Source organism: Amphiprion ocellaris, chromosome 23 (genome assembly GCF_022539595.1).
Source record: "Amphiprion ocellaris isolate individual 3 ecotype Okinawa chromosome 23, ASM2253959v1, whole genome shotgun sequence".
NCBI lineage: Eukaryota > Metazoa > Chordata > Actinopteri > Pomacentridae > Amphiprion > Amphiprion ocellaris.
The window spans coordinates 13,025,017-13,042,913 of record NC_072788.1 but is presented as its reverse complement, the minus strand read 5'-3'; the positions used below and the strand labels follow the sequence as shown (position 1 = coordinate 13,042,913).

Below are 17,897 nucleotides of genomic sequence, written 5' to 3'. Positions count from 1 at the left end.
TCAAAAACTATTAAATAGATTGTGAACAAAATAGACACCAGGCTGTAGTGAAGGACACTTGAAAGTAGTGATTGAGACCATTAACGCATTAAGACAATATTTACTGAGGTATTAAATCAAGATAGAAGTAGCTTAATTTTCTCATAGACCTCAATACAATTTTCACAACTACAGGAGTCGCCCCCTGCTGGCTATTAGAAAGAATGTAGATTTAAGGCACTTGAGTCCCGCTGCAGAAACTTCAGTCATATTAGATCTACAAGGCTAGCATGATGCTAATGTCATTCATACTGAAATGTAGCACCTGTAAACAATTGTACTGCAAACAATTAGCATAGTTTTTCAATTGGAAATGCAAGATATTGTGTCCTAATGTTCCCCAGTTCCACCATGATGAATTACTGCAGACAGTCTGAACACGACATGCAGTAAGAGTGCATATATTTGGATAAAATTAGAGATTTTTTTCTTGTTCTGATGCTAATAAGACTGCATACTGCTGGATTATACATCAGACACTCGGAACTTGAAGCCTATTATGAATTTGAAGAATTCATGACAAGCACGATCTCTTTGGGCGAATTCTCAGACAAACAAATCACCTTTCAGAAACAGTTTGGTACCGAGGGGCCACAAAAGCGATCTTTATGTCCTTTCCCTTTCTGCATGTTGAGATGAAGAATTATTTTGTCAGGATAGGTTAAAAATACTCCTCATCCTGAAAACAAAGTTGTTTGTTTGAAACAAAAAATGAGAAGCAGCTGGAGGAGAAAAAGGAAGTTCACATCAAATGGAGGACGGAGCGACGCCACCGTTTGTTCGACAGCAGCTTAGAGATGATCTGAAGACGGTTGTAGCTGCTCTGTTCTCGCTCAGTAATGAGCTTTGGCTGAGGATGTACAAGAAAACGCTGATTTGTTTCCTTTCTTTACCAGACAGTTGGCCTGCAATACATTTTTTTTTCGTAATTGTATCATTTCTACCAGCCAAAGACTGTGATCTTTTTTTAGCTGGCATGATTTCACTGTGATTTGAATGAAAATAAGAAAAGAAAGTCTTCGTTTCCGTTAGGGCTGCTCTCGCCGCGACCTCGAAACTCTACGACAGCGTGGACGACGCTCTGCATCGACTTGTCCGAGTGTCCAACCAGAGAGGTCGCGACCTGGAGGCTCTGGGACGGCTGGCAGGGCTGGTGGACAAACTGGAGAAGGTGTGTGAGGAGGAATTACTGCAAACTTATCTACATTACTGCCTCTTTATTGTTTTGAATGGGGCTGAATTTTTGGTGCCTGCATCCCTATATGAGGTTTCTGCTGCTCTCAATCGACCTGCTGTCACTTCTTCAAACCCTGATTTGCTGTTCTTTAGTGCTAGACAAGATACTACACAGTGTCCAACACACACTGGATTAGTGACCTTTCTCCTCTTTTACTGCTTCATGGGTATTTCTCCACTCATCTCTGGGGTTTTTCCCTTTTTTCTCAGCCCTCATGTCCAGTAAAATGTCTCATGTGCGCCTCTCTCTTGGCCTTTAATCCAGTGTGACAAGGAGATTGAGCAAGTCCAGTCCCAGCTGGAGGACTACAAAGACCCTCCCCTGTCGCTGAGCAGACTCTCCCTCAAACAGCAGAAGTTCAAGACGTTCAGAGAAACTGCCAATGTGAGTTAATACAAATATGTGGCTCTTTTTATGCTAATCAGAAGTCATGTGCTTCTATAATGGGAAAATCTACCGTTTCAATGTGCAGAATGTGTCTTAACATGACGGCCACTGTGTGCACTTTGTGGATCAAAAAACATAAAAATGTTCTTAAAAAAAACATTTAAATCTGCCAACAAAGGTGTCAGAAAAATATTAAAACTGTTAAAAAACACTTATTATAAGTCTTAAATACAGTATATAGTTTTTATTAATTTTCCAATTTACTCATTGTAAATTTAATGAAAAATAAACTTAGAAGTATAAAAAATAAAACTTACTAAACTCCATTAAATGGCAGGCATATCATGAAGGCCTTAAGATAAATAATGACATAACTGGAAAATGCTTTAAATATATTACAATTTGCAATTAAAATAAGCCATCTTTGCAATTTAACATGATAGAATTCCTTTATGACAGGAAAATCTATTGTAAAATCAGAAATTAATTGTGGACATGATGTACTGGTTTAAAAAAATTTTTTGCACTGTGAAATAAATTAATTTATGACCATTTGTATCATCAACAAACTCATAATCACTTACAATTTCAACACATAAGGCAACTCTTACTTGCTGCTTGTTGCCAAAGAACCTTTTATAATCTCACGTCTCTGCATCAATCTCGTTATTATTGACATGAATTACGTATTTGTGTTGAGCAAAAAAATGAATTTGTCGAAGGAATTCCTGATTTTGAGAGTTTTTCTTTTTTCTCTTGTAATTTTCCTTAAAGCATATTGTTAATATAGAATTGAGGTCTTGATGTAGCACTAGCTCTCTATGTCTAGCTTATTTTAACCGTGTACAACCCAAATATAGAAAGAAAAATGAGCAAAAAATAACATAAAGTAAAACTTAAAAAATAATAATAATATAAAAAAACAAATATAGAAAAAAAATGAGCAAAAATTAAATGTAGCTTTAAAAATTTTTTTTTATATATATATATATATATATATATATATATATATATAGGGTTAATAAGAAATAAGTCAAGTATGCTTTGTCTTGATTCCATAAATTTTCTCTCATATTTCCAACTTTTCTTCTACAATCTTTGCTGTTCTGTTTATTCAAAGCCACTAAAACCAGTAATATAAGTTAAAAAAAAAAAACAGTAATACGACATTTCTTTAAACTTCTCAGGTTGAAACTCCATGATATAGTGATGAGGGCAGATTTCTCAGTGATCTCTGCTTTTGTTTGACTCTCCAGTATGTGGAGGCCCTTTAATCTCTCCCGCCAGCACAACAAACCTCCTGTCCTCCCAACTCAAGACTAATGAATTTTATTAGCCTTACAAGAGCTTTAAGCTACACATGTTACTGTGAATTACTCTGAGGGATTTAAGGAGTCAATAACTGAAAGTGTTAAATGTAAACAGATGTGTGTCGAGGCCCACTGTGCCGCTCGCTGCGTATGTTTTGCATAATTCTTGTGGAAACAGTAGAAGTTTTTGTATTCCCAGCAGAGGCGGCTGCTGTTTTTCCTGTCGTGATTTCCCCGGTGTGTCTTTGCGAAATGTCCACAGTAAACACTTGAGGGTGTTTCCAGACTTCACAGCAGATCTTCCTGCGTCTTTCAGGAGCTGCACAGTGAGACTCTGTCGGTGCTCAGTGATTTGGAGGGCTGGTGCGAGTTGGACTGGGCGGGCCTGAGCGACGTCCAGATCCGCCTTCCTCCGGTCAGAGAGAAGCTCAGAGACATGTCCCACTGTCTGTCCGACTGCTGGACCACCCTGGACAACACCCAGAGGCTGCTGTCCACTCTGACTGAGGTAGAGACACCAGAAATATGATTTAAAATCCCTCTAAGGCAGGGGTGGCAAATTCAGTTTCAGCCCAGTTTGATCTCAAGTGGGCCAGACTAATAAACTCATAATATATGAAGCTATAAATAACCACAACTCCACATATTTCCCTTTGTTTTAGTGCAAAAAAGGACACATTTAACCCTTGTGTCATCCGAGGGGGTCAAAATTGACCCGTTTTAAAGTTTGAAAATGTTGAAAAAATATATTTTCACACTGAAACTTCTGATGTCCACATTTTCAACATTTTTGGGAAATCTTTGAACATTTGTGGTGGAAAAAAACAAATGTTAAAAATGTTTCTTAAGAACATTCACAAAAAAAATTTTTTGTGAATATTCTTAAAGAAAATATTAGAAGTTTTACTGATATATATGTAATCACTAGATATTTTTAGGATTTTTTTGGAATCATTTTTTGAAAATATTGACAAGAATTTTCTTGCCAAATTTGGGAGATTTTTTTAGAAATAAATCTTTAAAGGGAAACTTGTAAGGAATTATCAGAATTTTCTTCCTGAAGGTTTTGCAAATTTTCAGAAATTTGGGGAATTTTTTTGCTGCATTTTTGAATTTTTTTCAGACAAGAAAACAAAACTTTTTGGTGCCTGTAAATGAGGACAACAGGAGGGTTAATGAACTGTCTTCTAGGCACAAAACATTTAGTCACAGGTATCTGGAACTGAACGATATAGTATTTCACTTTATGATCGAAACAACTTGTCAAGATTTAGAAATCATTTTAAATTTACATTCATTTCGTAGTAATCCCAACCACCTGAACTGACTCACCACACAAAGTGGGAACAATGAAGGAAGAAGGTTCAGTTATCCCCCTGCCTTGTAAATGTAGAAAATTTATACATAAAAAACACTTTAAGAATTGTCTCAACCAAAATCTTTTGTACTGAAGCTGCTGACTGACCTTATATTGCACAATGTTCAATGTCTTGCTCTAACTTCTGCTCTAAGGGCAAACAAAGGTCAACTTTCCTTTCCCGTCTCCCATGCAGGCGACTCAGTGGTGTGATGCCGTCTCCACCACCTCCTGCTCCCCGCCTCCCTCCTCTCCCACCTGCCCTCTCGCCTCCCTCCCTCCCATCCCCCCGTCCCGTTTCCAGGACGCTCGGTCCTTGGCGATAGAGCTGGGCGGCGGGCAGCTCCTGGATCTCTGGACGCAGACGGTGGAGCGCTACCAGCGGACCGTGGCTCAAGTCAAGCCCCGTTTCCTCCAGTCTGACAGGACGCAGCATCAGAACCAGGCCAAGGCCAAGACGCCCTCCGCCAGCAGCCTGTGGGACCTGATGGGCCCCGAGGGAGAGGGCGACTGGGGGCTGGGGGCCGGAGGAGGGGAAGGAGGGCTGCAGTCCTGGGGGTCTCTGGCGTCGCTGTTCAGGCCGCAAACCTGCTCCACGCTGAAGATAGGAGACGATAAGGGGAACAAGAAAGATGGAGCCGGAGGAGGAGGAGGAGCAGGAGGAGCTGGAGGAGGGAAGTTTCTGCAGAATCTTCTCAATCCTGCAAAGAAGAGCGTGAGTCTGTCTTTTTAGATGCAATATTATTACCCAAATACCACTATTGTTTCAAATTCTATTCTTTTCCTGCAGCTGCATTGAATATGAATGTCATTAGGCAAAATAAATAACCTAATTTTCCACTATTTATCATGTTGTTAGCTGCAGAATGACAGCATTTCTTGTTGCCACTGAGTGACAACAGTTGAATTTGATCAGTCTATATGCTGCAGACTTTTTTTGTGCAAATCTTGTATCTAGGACTCTCTTTTGGACACACTTTCTATCACAAACTTGACTTGTGATAGAATGTAGAGCCAAATCTTACTGTTTGGCAATGCTTTAAACTTGCAGCTTCCATTTGTATCAGAATCAGAAATACTTACTCATGTTATAGTTATAGTTATAGTTATAGTTAATTGTCTGGGCGACCCCAAACTTTCTTTCCAATCTTTATAAGGCCCAAATGTAAAAACATTTCTTACTTGAGTTTTGGTTTGTTCACAAGGAAATTATTCTCTTTTCACAAAAGAAACGGCAGTAAACTAAAATTAAAGCTGCTACTCAATTACTCAATATTTTCTATATTGAGAGAGTCTCAAAACGATTATTTATATATGAGCGGGGGTTTTTCCTGGTGACATAACCGGAGTTTTTCCAGCCACCACTGCACTTCCTCTTAACTCTGAGGAGCTGTTTAGCATCTTTCAGCTCAGTGTTTTCAGACCCACCATCACAACATGCATCTGTTTTCAGTGAAAAGTCTCCAAAATCCCACTGCTCTGCAACGAATGGCAGATTTAGCCCCCAGTTAGCTGCCAGTATCTAGCTGCTAAAGAGCCAAACATTTCCCTCAGGAGTCGGTGGAGACCGAAACAGATGGCCTGAAACATGGCTCCAAACGAATTAGGGCTTTTTGTCGTTGTTGATTAGTCCGCTGATTATTTTCTCGATTAATGGATTAGTTGTTTGGTGCACAAAATGTCAGAAAGCAGTGAAAAATGTGGATCAGTGTTTCCCTAAGCCTAAGATGAATGTCTAGTTTTGTCCACAACCCAAAAATCTACTTTAAAAAAAATGGAAGCTATTCATATTTAAGAAGCTTAAATCATTACTGACACCAGTTAATTGATCATCAAAATAGTCAGTGATTGATTTAATAGTCGACAACTAATTTTTTAATCTTTGCAAGGCTTAAATAAATGCCAATGTTGCTCTGTTGTGTATTTGCTGGATTGATTTTATACTTTGTTGCCCACTAGTGGCCAAAAAAGTCACTGCGGGTTTATCAAGTCAAGAATACAGTCATAAAACAAAAGCTCTCTTTATTATACTCCAGCCTACAGATGCCCCACTTCCACCCAAGCCTCCCAGGAAGCGCCACCCAAGCTTTGACCTCCAGGCCCTCTTGGCCCCCCGTAGAGGCGCCTCCACCCCCAAACCGGCCGAGTCCCCTGTGGGCGGGCCGAGCCGTAACTCCCCCATGTCCTGGCTGGGTAGACGGGCGATAGCTGACCCGGTCATCACCACCAGCATGGCCGCAGCCATCCCCGGCTGGGGCAGCGGAGGAGGAGGAGGAGGAGGAGGAGGGGTGCTGATCCGAGGCGTGGAGGTCAGCAGCAAGGAGGTGGTGGACCACACGGGGTCGCCACGGCAACACGTCCTGCTGGGGAGGACGGAAAGGGAGACGGGGACGGACAGGGCCGGTTCAACTGCACAGAGGTGAGCGTCTCTCTTTCGATTTCTGTGGAAAGTTTGTGTCTGCAGTAAATAAGTGGGAGCAGGTCTGAGTTGGCTCAGAGCTTCATAAGAAACCCAACAGAATTAATGACATTAAGAACAGACCAGACTGAGATGAAAGAGAAAAGTGATGCATCACTGCTGGGATGATTTAAGTCCAACTGAAGTCTGTTTGAGAATGATTTTATCAGTCAGCATGCAATCTTAGATAATTTTTTCATTACTAACTCTTTGATCTCTGTCCATTGCTCACTGCTATCTTCACTTTCTCTTCCTTCCATGTTTTTTCTCTTTTGCAAATTCACTCCCACATTTTCTTCTTTACATCCCCTGCAGTAAGCTCTACCTGCTCTGGTGCAGGATGCTGAGCTCAGAGAGGCAGTACGTGACGGTTCTAAAGGGGGTGGAGGAGACATATCTGCCCCTCCTGGAGCTCTCAGACACCCCGGCCTCCATCAGGGGGAAGGCAGACTCGCTCTTCCCCAACTGGGCCAGCCTGTGCAGCTTCCACTCGCAGAACCTGCTCCCTGCCATGGAGGGCGCTCTGGTGCAGAGCTTGTTGCAACAGGACTGCTTCAGCAAATATGTAAGTTCAGGAATGCGTGTTGCAGCCATCATGAATGTTAGTTATTACCACAACAGTTGCTGTATTTACTGCATTTCACAGATGACAGATTTATGAACATTAGAATTGCTAAACATTTCCAAAAAACAAAGGCAAGTCTATTTGTGTAGCACAGTTTATGCACAAAAGGCAAATAAAGATGTATTTTATAGTGAATTAAAAATGTCAAAAAAGAACAAAAAACAGCATTAAAACATTGGATTCAAATTGAAAGAATAGAAAAAATAAAGATTATAAGATAAAGCATAACATATATTTAAAAAATGTCATCTTAAATAGTGGTTCTCATTCTTTTTTTCTTCGTGACTTGCAAAATAGAAGTCTTGTCGCGGTGCTTTTTAGAAGTCTAAAGACATAAATCCAGTCTTTCTTCAGGAACACAGCACAGAGTAGCAAAACAAATAGATAACTGTTTACCATTATTTTTTTTTCTTTTTTGTTTCCCATTAAAGAACAAAAAGCAACAATATTCCTTTGGCTTCCTTGACTTGTACCCCAAACTCTGCTCTCTCTATTCCTTTACTTTGAAATAGTAAAAGGTTTTAGGCGTATTTGAGACAATAAGATAGAAAAAATCTCAAAAATGTACATGTTTTGTTGGAAGAGACAGAATACATAACTTCTTGTGCATCACAAGATTTTGCTTAATTTTATTCTAAATCTGTGACAGGTAGTGTTAGACATTTGTGTATTGAAATGTCAGATTTTTATTTTAGATTTACCTGAATTTATCCAAATAAATGCTCAAATAATAAATGTTTTTTATGCAGCTTGTCCAAAAAAAATAAGTGCTAATAATTTGCTTAAAAATTTGCTCGTAATTACTCAGTTTCTCATTTGTTGTATGTAGGTATTCTTTCATGTCTTTGTCGTCTGTTGCCACACAGCGGGAGCAGTTCCTGCAGTACTCCCACTACATCAGGAATAAACCAGAACTGGATTCCCTGTTGGTCACACAGGCGGCTGACTTCTTCAAGGTAGGAATCATTGAATCGATCTGTCGAGTCTGATGCCACACTTGACATAAGAGCCAGTTATGGAACTCAAAAAAAACCCACCAACAACAAAAACATATAGAGCTGCTATAACTTGAAAACAAAAGATAATAAAGTAAATATGTAGCAATTCTGGTATGAACACAGAGTCAGAAATCAAAATCCAAATCTGCTTTAATCACCAAGTACACACACAACATACAAGGAATTTGGTTTTGGCTGTTGGTGTCACTGTAGGACAAAGAAAAAGAGAAAAATAAAATAACTATAGAAAAAACAGATATACGCTACCGTTCAAAAGTTTGGGGTCACCCAGACAATTTCATGTTTTCCATGAAAACTCACACTTTTATTCATGTGCTAACACAACTGCACAAGGTTTTCTAATCATCAATGAGCCGTTCAACACCATTAGCTAACACAATGTAGCATTAGAACACAGGAGTGATGGTTGCTGGAAATGTTCCTCTGTAACCCTATGGAGATATTCCATTAAAAATCAGCCATTTCCAGCTAGAGTAGTCATTTGTACAAGACCTGCTGTTGCCAGAAGTGGCAGAAACAAGTGGCACCATATGATGGCTTTGATAATAAAATGTGTCCTGCAGCAACGTGGAAGGAAAGTGTTCCTTTAGACTCATCTGTTGCAACAACAAGGGGCATGTTGCAAAGATGAGACCTTGAGCCAAAGCAGCAGAAGCCTGGACCTTAAACTGCATCATCGGAAAGCTCTCAACAACTTAATTTTGTTTCCACACAGATTCTACTGCCCGCTCATTTCATTAAACGTCACTCTAGACAGAGAAAAGAGTCCAATTCTCCCTGATGAGCAACACTCCTGATTATTTGGTTATTTTTCTCTTTTTTTTTTTAAGGAAAAATTGTTAAGTCACAACATGAGAACATCATTATGAGTAATTTTTGAGCACATCACAAGCACAAACCAATTAAAGTTGCTTTATTCGTTTGTGGCGGCAATTAAAAATGAGCTGTATACAGTAAAGATAATTACATGTTTAATGTACACTAGAAAAGCCAATTAAAGGCGGATTACAGGGAAACTAATTTGAGCTCCCGAGCTACAATTAGCTAAAAATAATACATCGACAGCATCGTGAGATTACTACGAGGACTTTATGTGGAGAGATCAGAGTGCTTAAGATCTCTGTGGCTACACTCAAGTTGTGGAGTGTTTTAATAAGGAGCATTTCTAGTGGATGGCCAGCAGGAGGCAGCATGAGCTCACAACACGTGCAGGAGCAGCTTTAAAAGCAGCAGGAACACATTGTGGGTTATAGCTACAGGGAGGTTTATGGTTATCATGATGGTGATGGAAGTGGTGTTGGGGCTGAGTGATGATGGGGATCATTCTGGGGATGATTGTTATGACGGGAGCCGCTTTTTCACGGTTGCTGGGATCAGCGGATGTGGGAAATAAGAGTGGAAGAAGCAAGATTGAAACGTCAATTATGACTGTAAAAATTAGTCTTGGCTCTTTGTAGCTTTGAGACAATGATTAGCCTGATTACACATGCTTCAAGCTGTAATCACAGCAAGCCAAAAGAGCTCTTCAACGGAAAAACAAAAAAACATCCAAACTATGGCGTTCTCCATCCAATTCAACACCTAATAATCTGCATTATATAATGTCTCTAAACCACAATCAGCTTAACCTGACAGGGTTTTTAGTTTATTAGTCATTTGCAAATCTCCACAACAGTCTTTAACTGACTTTTTATATACACTAACATATGGAATGATCTTTACTGAACATATAGGGAAACACAAGGAGTTGCATACCAAGTTCACAAAACCAAATTGTTGCAAAAATGGGACTAAAAGCCAATAAAATGATCGTTTACGTCAGCAAAAACACTCCATTGCAAGTAAAAGTCCTGCATGAAAACTCCAACTTAAGTAAAAGTATACAAACATTAGCAGCAAAACTTGTAGAAATTAAAGTAAAAGTACTGATTTGGTCCCTTTAACTGATATATTTACTCCGCCAAGGAACGCAGTGGAGTTATGTGACAATTGGTGTATGTTTGTCCGTCTGTTATTCCATCTGTGTGCATCATTACTCAAAAACGGACTAACAGATTTGAATGAAATTTTCAGGAAATGTCAGAAATGACACAACAAACACCTCATTAGATTTTGGCAGTTGATGCGACTTATAGTCTGGATCCACGAATTTGTTAAAGATTTCCGTATCATTGCAAGATAGCAGCACGGCATCACTGTAACTATGACAACAAGCGAACGCTACTTCAGCAGCCTGCTGACGATCACGATCACAATCCAGCTACAAATCCACCACTTTGGACTTATCAGGACTTATCCACTGGAAATGATACATGGAACAATTGATTAAATTAGGGGGGTGTTTCTAAGTCCCATCAATTCCCGCTGCCCATTACATATTTAGGTCACGCGATTTGGTGTCCGTACATAACGTATACATGCACAACACACACTGTGCTCAGCGCAAGGTCATTTGATCTGTGGGTACATCTACATTAAATGATCACATTCTATGTTGATGTGATTTCTGATCATCAATAAATAAACAAATGCTGCAGTTCTAAAAATAAATAAATAAATGCTCTATTTCTGGCAATGCCATATGGAGGAATGAGCAGCCTTGGTGGAGTACTGCACTCCCTGAGTGCTTTTCTTATCATATATGTGGCATCATTAGATTATTAATAGCGACGCATCAGTGTATCATGTTACTGTTGTTACTTTATATGCAGTTTTAGATACAGATAAATCTGATGGGTTGTCAGATGATTAATGTGAGCGAAAAAAGAAAAAATACTCAAATCTTGAATTTTTTAAATGTTTTCTTTAATCTTTGATTTTTGCTGAGATAATGGATCAAAGTTCAGCAGGAGGAACTCTGGTGGAGCTGTTATCAACTCATAGATATCTGAAACCTGACCCCAACTACACAACGCTGTATTTAAAATGCCTAAAAGGTTGGAAGCTACTGCTTTCATCTTCCACGAGCAAAATATATCATCCATTGTGGAAAATCCTCATTTTTAAAGTAGCTAAAGCGGTCAGATAAATGTAGTGGAGTAAAATATTTGTCTCTGAAATGTAATGGACTTGAAGAAGAAGGCAGTACGAAGTGGAAATACCCCAAAATTGTATTCAAGCACTGTACTTGAGCAAATATACATAGTTGTTTCCACCACTTGGGTCAAAAATTACAAGAAAGCAGCTCCAATAAAAGATATATTTAAAGAAACATGTCTGACAGAGATGTCAAATGGAGAACAGAAGAAAAAAAAGACGTCAGGGTCTCCAAGGCCAAAACAACAAACAAAACCACACGAACTGGGTAATTAAAAAGCTAGCTTGTGTTTAACCACAAAACAGGAGATAAAGAGGAGGGGGAATTAATGGCAGAAAATCCCTGCTAGACTTCCTTTAGGTTAGAAAAACTGGTTGGAGAAAGTCACTTTTTACAGCCAACACAGAAACTATCAGAGTTCTGCAACTCAGCATCCAGCTCAGTTGCCAAATGGCAACAAGAGCACTGATTCTCAGGGTTGATATCAGCTGCACTGATCATCAGATGGAGTTCAGGTGGAGGTGATTTCAGAGGGCATGACTGACCTGAGACACAGTAAGAGAGACAGGCTTCTTCTAAAAAGAGGCCAAAGGAAAGTCTAAGGATGTAGCAACATATAAAAACAGCAGAATTTGAGGCACAAGACACAAGTTGCTTCCTGATATTGTGCCGTTTATGTGGCATGTTTTAAAAAATATCAGTCACAATGTCAGGCTTACTTTTGTGTCGTTTTAACACTGAAAATTTCTGATGACAGAATTTTGGGAACGTCTGTGAACATTGGTGCTGTTTCAGAAATAGCATAGTTTTTTTCACTTTTCATGATGTAAAGGTGTTTTTTAAAGTCATTTCTGGGCATTTTCCTGTCTGTGCAGTACATGATGTCAAATAAAACCTTGTTAGGGACCACAGATTGTTCACCACATTGCATTCTGGGATCAATTAAGTGATGCAAAACCAATCAACACTAAAAACAGCTGTCAAAACAGCTCTGTGTGTCCTGGAAGTTGTGTTGTGGTACCCTCATGAATTGGACTTTTCAAGAACATCACAACAAACTAAGACCTGGAGAAACTAAAGGCCAAGTCAACATCCTGAACTCTTGGTCCGGTTCCTCAAGCCATTCCTGAACAGTGTTTTTAGCATTATCCTGCTGAAGGAGGCTCTCAGGGAATACCGTCATCATGAAAGTGTGGTCTGCAAGAATGTTTCGGTGTCAAAGTAGCAGGACCCAAAAGCATTATGGGCCAACCACATGTTGACCAAACAACCATCTTCCACTGGTCCAGTTCTAGATGTTAACATGCTCACTCTAAGCGGTTCTGGCACTGAACAGGAGTCATCATGAACACTCTTTGCATTTTAGCAGCATTGAGGTTTTTAGCAGCATAGGTTTGACCACACATGATTCTATCTTGAACTACTTTTGGTAACCACCGTATACCTGGAATACTCCACGAGCTGCCGTTTAAAAGATGTTCTCGCCTCAATTAGGTCCTTCTCAAAGTCCAGATTCTTACACTAATTCACTGTTCCTGCTTCCAAGAATTCACTTTCAAGAGTTCACTTGCTGCCTATTACATCCGACCTGTCCACAGGTGGAGCTGTAATGAGATAATCAGTGTTTTTCCCTCCACCCGTCAGTGGCTTTAATGTTAAGGTTCGCTGGTGTATAATTGAACCCCGCATTGTATAATTGTGGACACAGTCTGGGTTTGATTTGACTGAATCAGATGTAGAAACAGCAGCAGAGACACTCAGACTTTCAGACTTAACATTTCGCTTTTTCCTTTTCCTCCCCTCCAGTCCAAACTCCCCCTGGCCTCCCCCTTGTCCCCCCTGTCCTTCCCTCACTGTCTCCAGGCTCCCATCCAGAGACTGGAGCAGTACTGCGAGGCCCTGGAGGAGCTGGGGGGGATAAACCCTGCCTCCGACTCCGCCCTCTCCATCCTGAGACACGCCCAGCGGCACGGCGAGGACCTCCGGGCCAGTGACCTCATCGTCGGATGTCCGGTGAGAATGCCTGTCCCAGTTTGTGACTCTGCAACTGTCAAGTCCTACTTTCTTTTCTTAGAGGGAAAGAAACTAAATCGTCTTGTTGAGGTCAGGCCAGTGGAAGCGATGAAATTGTCTTATATCTTTTAGCTGAGGCTCATTATATATGGGTAAAAGAAAGTGTTGGCATTTATTTTTAATTTAAAAAATGTGCATCTTTTTTGCCAAAGCAAACAAAAAGACTTACACTTTGGGTGAAAACTGTTGTATTTCTTAGATTCCTGGTATTTTTCAGTGAAAGTCTGAACCGAAAACCATGAGTTTTTTCTGTCATTCACTTTAATCTTTTTTATAGTTGCTCCAAAGGCAAGAAAGTCAGAGGAAAGATGCTGCTTCCTCAGACAGACCGCTGCTTTTGCAGTTATTGTGGATTTGAAAAATAGCTCTAATCTTTATCAAAAAGTCAGAAAACACTTTATTCTCCTCTGACACAGCAGTATCATTCAGCTGTAGTCGTGACAAGCGTTTGACTCCCACACACACACACACACACACACACACACGCGCACACGTGCACACACATGCACACGCCTCCCCTCTCCTCCCCCCTTTTGAGCGAGGGGAGCGATTACGGCAGCGCAAACACTCCCATTGAGCTACTTCAGATCGCGCTGTAACAGCTCTTCAGGTAAAAATGATTGTAAGTGCAGGTGTGTGTCAGCGTGTGTGTCAGTGTGTGTGTGTGTTCGGGTGGGTGTGGAGGTGGGTGTCCGTAAAGTGTGTGAAGCAGCACTTGTATCGTGACCTGCGCAACTCTCGAGGTTTAAAAATAAAGTTCTATGTCGCCACCGGTTGCTGGTAAATTATCAGTCTTTTTAATTTTATTGTCAGAGTGAAATTATCAGCAGGATGTGTCATTTATGTTTGCTAGTCGTTTCCAAGTCTAGTATTGAGTCCTGAAGACGCATTATGCAATTGTTGACTTTTACAAGTGCCTATCTGCCTTTGATTTGCGTCGCAGCACCGTCACAAAGTCTCAACCCTGTTATTGACATGAACAATGAAGTCACATTTTCACAAAAGAAATGACTCAGTTGGCCAATTAAAGCAAAGATCCAACACAAAGAAGCATCCATACGAAGTGGGAATATGTCACCATGCAGGGCCCCGTCATAATAACACCGCTTTGTCCTTTTCTTTATTGAAATGAGAATAAGGCTTTTCAGTCTTTGTAGTCGAAATGTCTCGAAACTCCACTCTAAAAATTGGAGTAGGTGAAGGAGAGAGAGTTTGAGATTTGGCTCTTAAAGACAGAAGAATGGTGCTGAGGTCTGAAAAAAGAATCAGAAATGTGTCAGCAACCCAGCATGACCTGTAAAGTGCGTCTCTGGTCATTTATTACACCCTTAAAAACTCATCTCCATGTATCAAAGTTACATATTCAGAATTTATTCCATGAAAATAAATGCAAGTCTACACTGTTGTGTCCTCAGCTGTGGCACTTACTGTGTATTTTGCTAATAATTTGTCTTCTAGTATTTAAAAAACACCACATGAGCACATTAACGAGGCAAAAAAGTAGATTTTCCCCACAATTTGTCTTTAAATTTTGTCATTTTTGAAGTCCAGCTGCAAAATCAGCTTTTTAAACTGCCTATCATCATGTCAAACTTTTGGTTTTGTTGCTCAGGTGAATTCTCAGACACAGTAATCTACATTTTTCTTTTAGACATTGCCACTTGTTTCAAGATAATTCCAACATAATTGGAAACAAGTGGACTATACTTGAACCCACTAGCAAAGAAAACATGATTTTAAAACTCAGTTCAAGCTTAAATGTCCTGTTAAGATAGAAACTAAGATTGTTTGCAGATTGGGCCCGAGGCCAAGATGAGTGTATCCTAATGTGAGTGTGTGTTTTCAGATCCCGGCGGCGGAGCGAGGTGAGCTGGTGCGGCAGGGCGAGCTGACGGTGTGTGGAGGCGGTCGCAGGAAGCGGGCCGGCGTCAGGAACGTTTTCCTCTACCAGCACATGGTCATCTTCACCAAGCAGAAGAGCCCTGGGCCGGGACGCATCGCCTACAGCTACAAACACAGCATCAAGGTACGTGGACGCTGCTGCTCTGTTTCCATTTGTAGACTGTTTGAAGAGTTATGTGTAAAAAAAACAAAAAAAACTACACTCTGTGGAGCTAAATGTGAGGTGCTTACATTTCTTGGCTGCTTATTTGGGAAGGAGACGCCAGTGACAGGATGGTCCCTGTGGTTAAAATGGTTTTAACTGGTGGGACACGATTAAAAAAATAAATCTAATTAATTAGAGGCTTTGGAATTAATTAATCGCATTAATCACATTTTTGTCAAATAGCCATACTTGATGTAATAAGCAATCGGCTTGAAGTGCTGCAGTGATAAAAAAACCCCAAAAACTCTTTGTTGCACAATTTGCGCAAAACCACGCTTTTATCCAAGCTGCCATCGGAAAGATTTTAAAAGAAATCTTTCCGCCCAACAAGCTCAATGTGGTCTCGTCTTCCATCACTGCTCACCAAACTTTCTTGTGCGCTGACGTCACTCAGTGCGTCCTGTGCATCTTCTTCACAGCTGAAAAACATACTTTAGGTTCATTACCGCCACCTACTGGGCTGCAGTGTGCATCAGTGTTACCAGTGTGCCACAAATTAGGCAACTGAGAAAGGTGCGATAAAATGCATTAGTTTTTTTAACTCGTTATTTTTTCTGGAATTAATTAATCGAAATTAGCGTGTCAGTCCCAGCCCTAGTTTTAACATATCCATGCTCTCCTCTGTACAGACGGGTGAGATGGGTCTGACTCAGAGTGTTGGCGAGGAGGGACTGAAGTTTGAAGTTTGGGTCCGAACGGCTCTGAGAACCAAAGACTGCATCACGCTGCAGGCACAGGACAGAGAAGGCAGACAGGCCTGGACTCATGATATCGCCCATCTGCTGTGGACACACGCCATCAACAACACAGGTACAAGCTGACCTTTAGGCATCAACGCAACACTCTCACACAAATCTACACAAAACCTGCTGCTCCTCAATGCCGATACATTAAAGGGAAAATGCACTGACATTTAACAGCGCTGGCACTGACGCATGTGTAAAAAGAGTCAGATAAAACCTTTTGTAGCTCCAAAGGAGCTGCGTGAAGTCTGACAGGTGACATAACTTGACATAACTCATCCCTGCATGAGGCTATATTAGCCTCTCAAACGCAGCACACAAACCTCTGGAAAAATGTCAAAATTTAGATGCATTGTGCGTAAGGTAGTAACCAAGGAAGAATGCATAAAAGAAAAAAGATGATCCATTTGATCAGTACGAGTGAAACATCATCCTGGACACAATTCCAGCAAGTACTTAGTTTAAAGTAAGAAAACACTAAACATGTGTCTGCTGCAAAATTAAAGGTGCAGCATGAGATTCTTTGCCAAAACACTTTTTTCCCCCCAAATTTAACGAATATCTGTCCACGCTCTGCCAGCTGTTCTTTCTGAGAGATCCTCATAACACCATTTCAGTGTGTTCTGTGAAGGTTTGGGCTTTTGTAGACTGTAGGTAGAAGCCAGCCATTTCTGCTACCATTTCCAAAATCCTCTACGAAACAACTGAGCTTTGGAGCTAGCAGCTTGCACAGCGCAAGCATTGTCGATAAATTCACCATTTTAATTACCCTCTGCTGTGAAAAGCAACATTTTTAGTGTTGTTATCATGTCAGTATAGTGTTTATTTAGATGGAAGACATAATGTGAGCAAAATAAACAGTATACTGAGATTTCATATGCAGCAAACCCAAAGAGCGAGTGGGGTACCATTATTTTTCAGCACTTTCAATCATTTTCTGGCTTGAACATGTAATGCTGAATTACCCTAATGATGTAGTCTGTCGGTGTGTAATGTAGAGTAGTTTTACAGTGTTTGAGTCACAGGTGACCTGGTGTGCTCAAGCTGCAGCCAGTAGTGGATAGATGGGTGGCGATAGAGGGATGGAGGAAGCAATGGTGTCGAGTTTCAGCTAATAATAATAATAATAATATTAATAATAATTAGGACTTTATTGGTATAGCACCTTTCAAAATGCACAATTACAAAGTGATTTACACTAGGAACAAATAGGATAAAACCATATAGATAAAAAAACTAAGATCCCATAAAAACACAGTAAAACTATAAAAATAAAAGCAGCAGTTGAGAAAAGGCCCAATTTAGCCCCACAAAAGATGACTGCAATTGCCTTAAAGAAATACAAACAGCCATAGTGTTTTTCCTCTTTTGCAAGATAAAATTGGGTGCAGTCAGATCATTCTGCAAAGCTAACATAGTAGTGTGGCGATAGAGCCAGCTATAGGACACTGGCGCTTGTGCACAGGCCAGCAGGTAAATCTGGCACCCGGTAACTATTATTAAAA

General features: G+C 40.4%; 1 protein-coding gene across 1 annotated transcript in view; it reads left to right on the top strand.

The window, feature by feature from the left end:
* The window catches only part of arhgef40 (Rho guanine nucleotide exchange factor (GEF) 40), a 52,631-nt gene that overhangs the window by 23,748 nt on the left and 10,986 nt on the right, over window positions 1–17,897 (top strand). Inside the window, exons 14-23 of the mRNA XM_023282522.3 lie at window positions 1,072–1,210; window positions 1,541–1,660; window positions 3,290–3,481; window positions 4,527–5,045; window positions 6,367–6,749; window positions 7,104–7,353; window positions 8,280–8,369; window positions 13,276–13,482; window positions 15,389–15,568; window positions 16,279–16,459. Coding sequence (XP_023138290.2) covers window positions 1,072–1,210; window positions 1,541–1,660; window positions 3,290–3,481; window positions 4,527–5,045; window positions 6,367–6,749; window positions 7,104–7,353; window positions 8,280–8,369; window positions 13,276–13,482; window positions 15,389–15,568; window positions 16,279–16,459 — 2,261 coding nt within the window. The remainder of the gene's footprint in view (window positions 1–1,071; window positions 1,211–1,540; window positions 1,661–3,289; window positions 3,482–4,526; window positions 5,046–6,366; window positions 6,750–7,103; window positions 7,354–8,279; window positions 8,370–13,275; window positions 13,483–15,388; window positions 15,569–16,278; window positions 16,460–17,897) is intronic.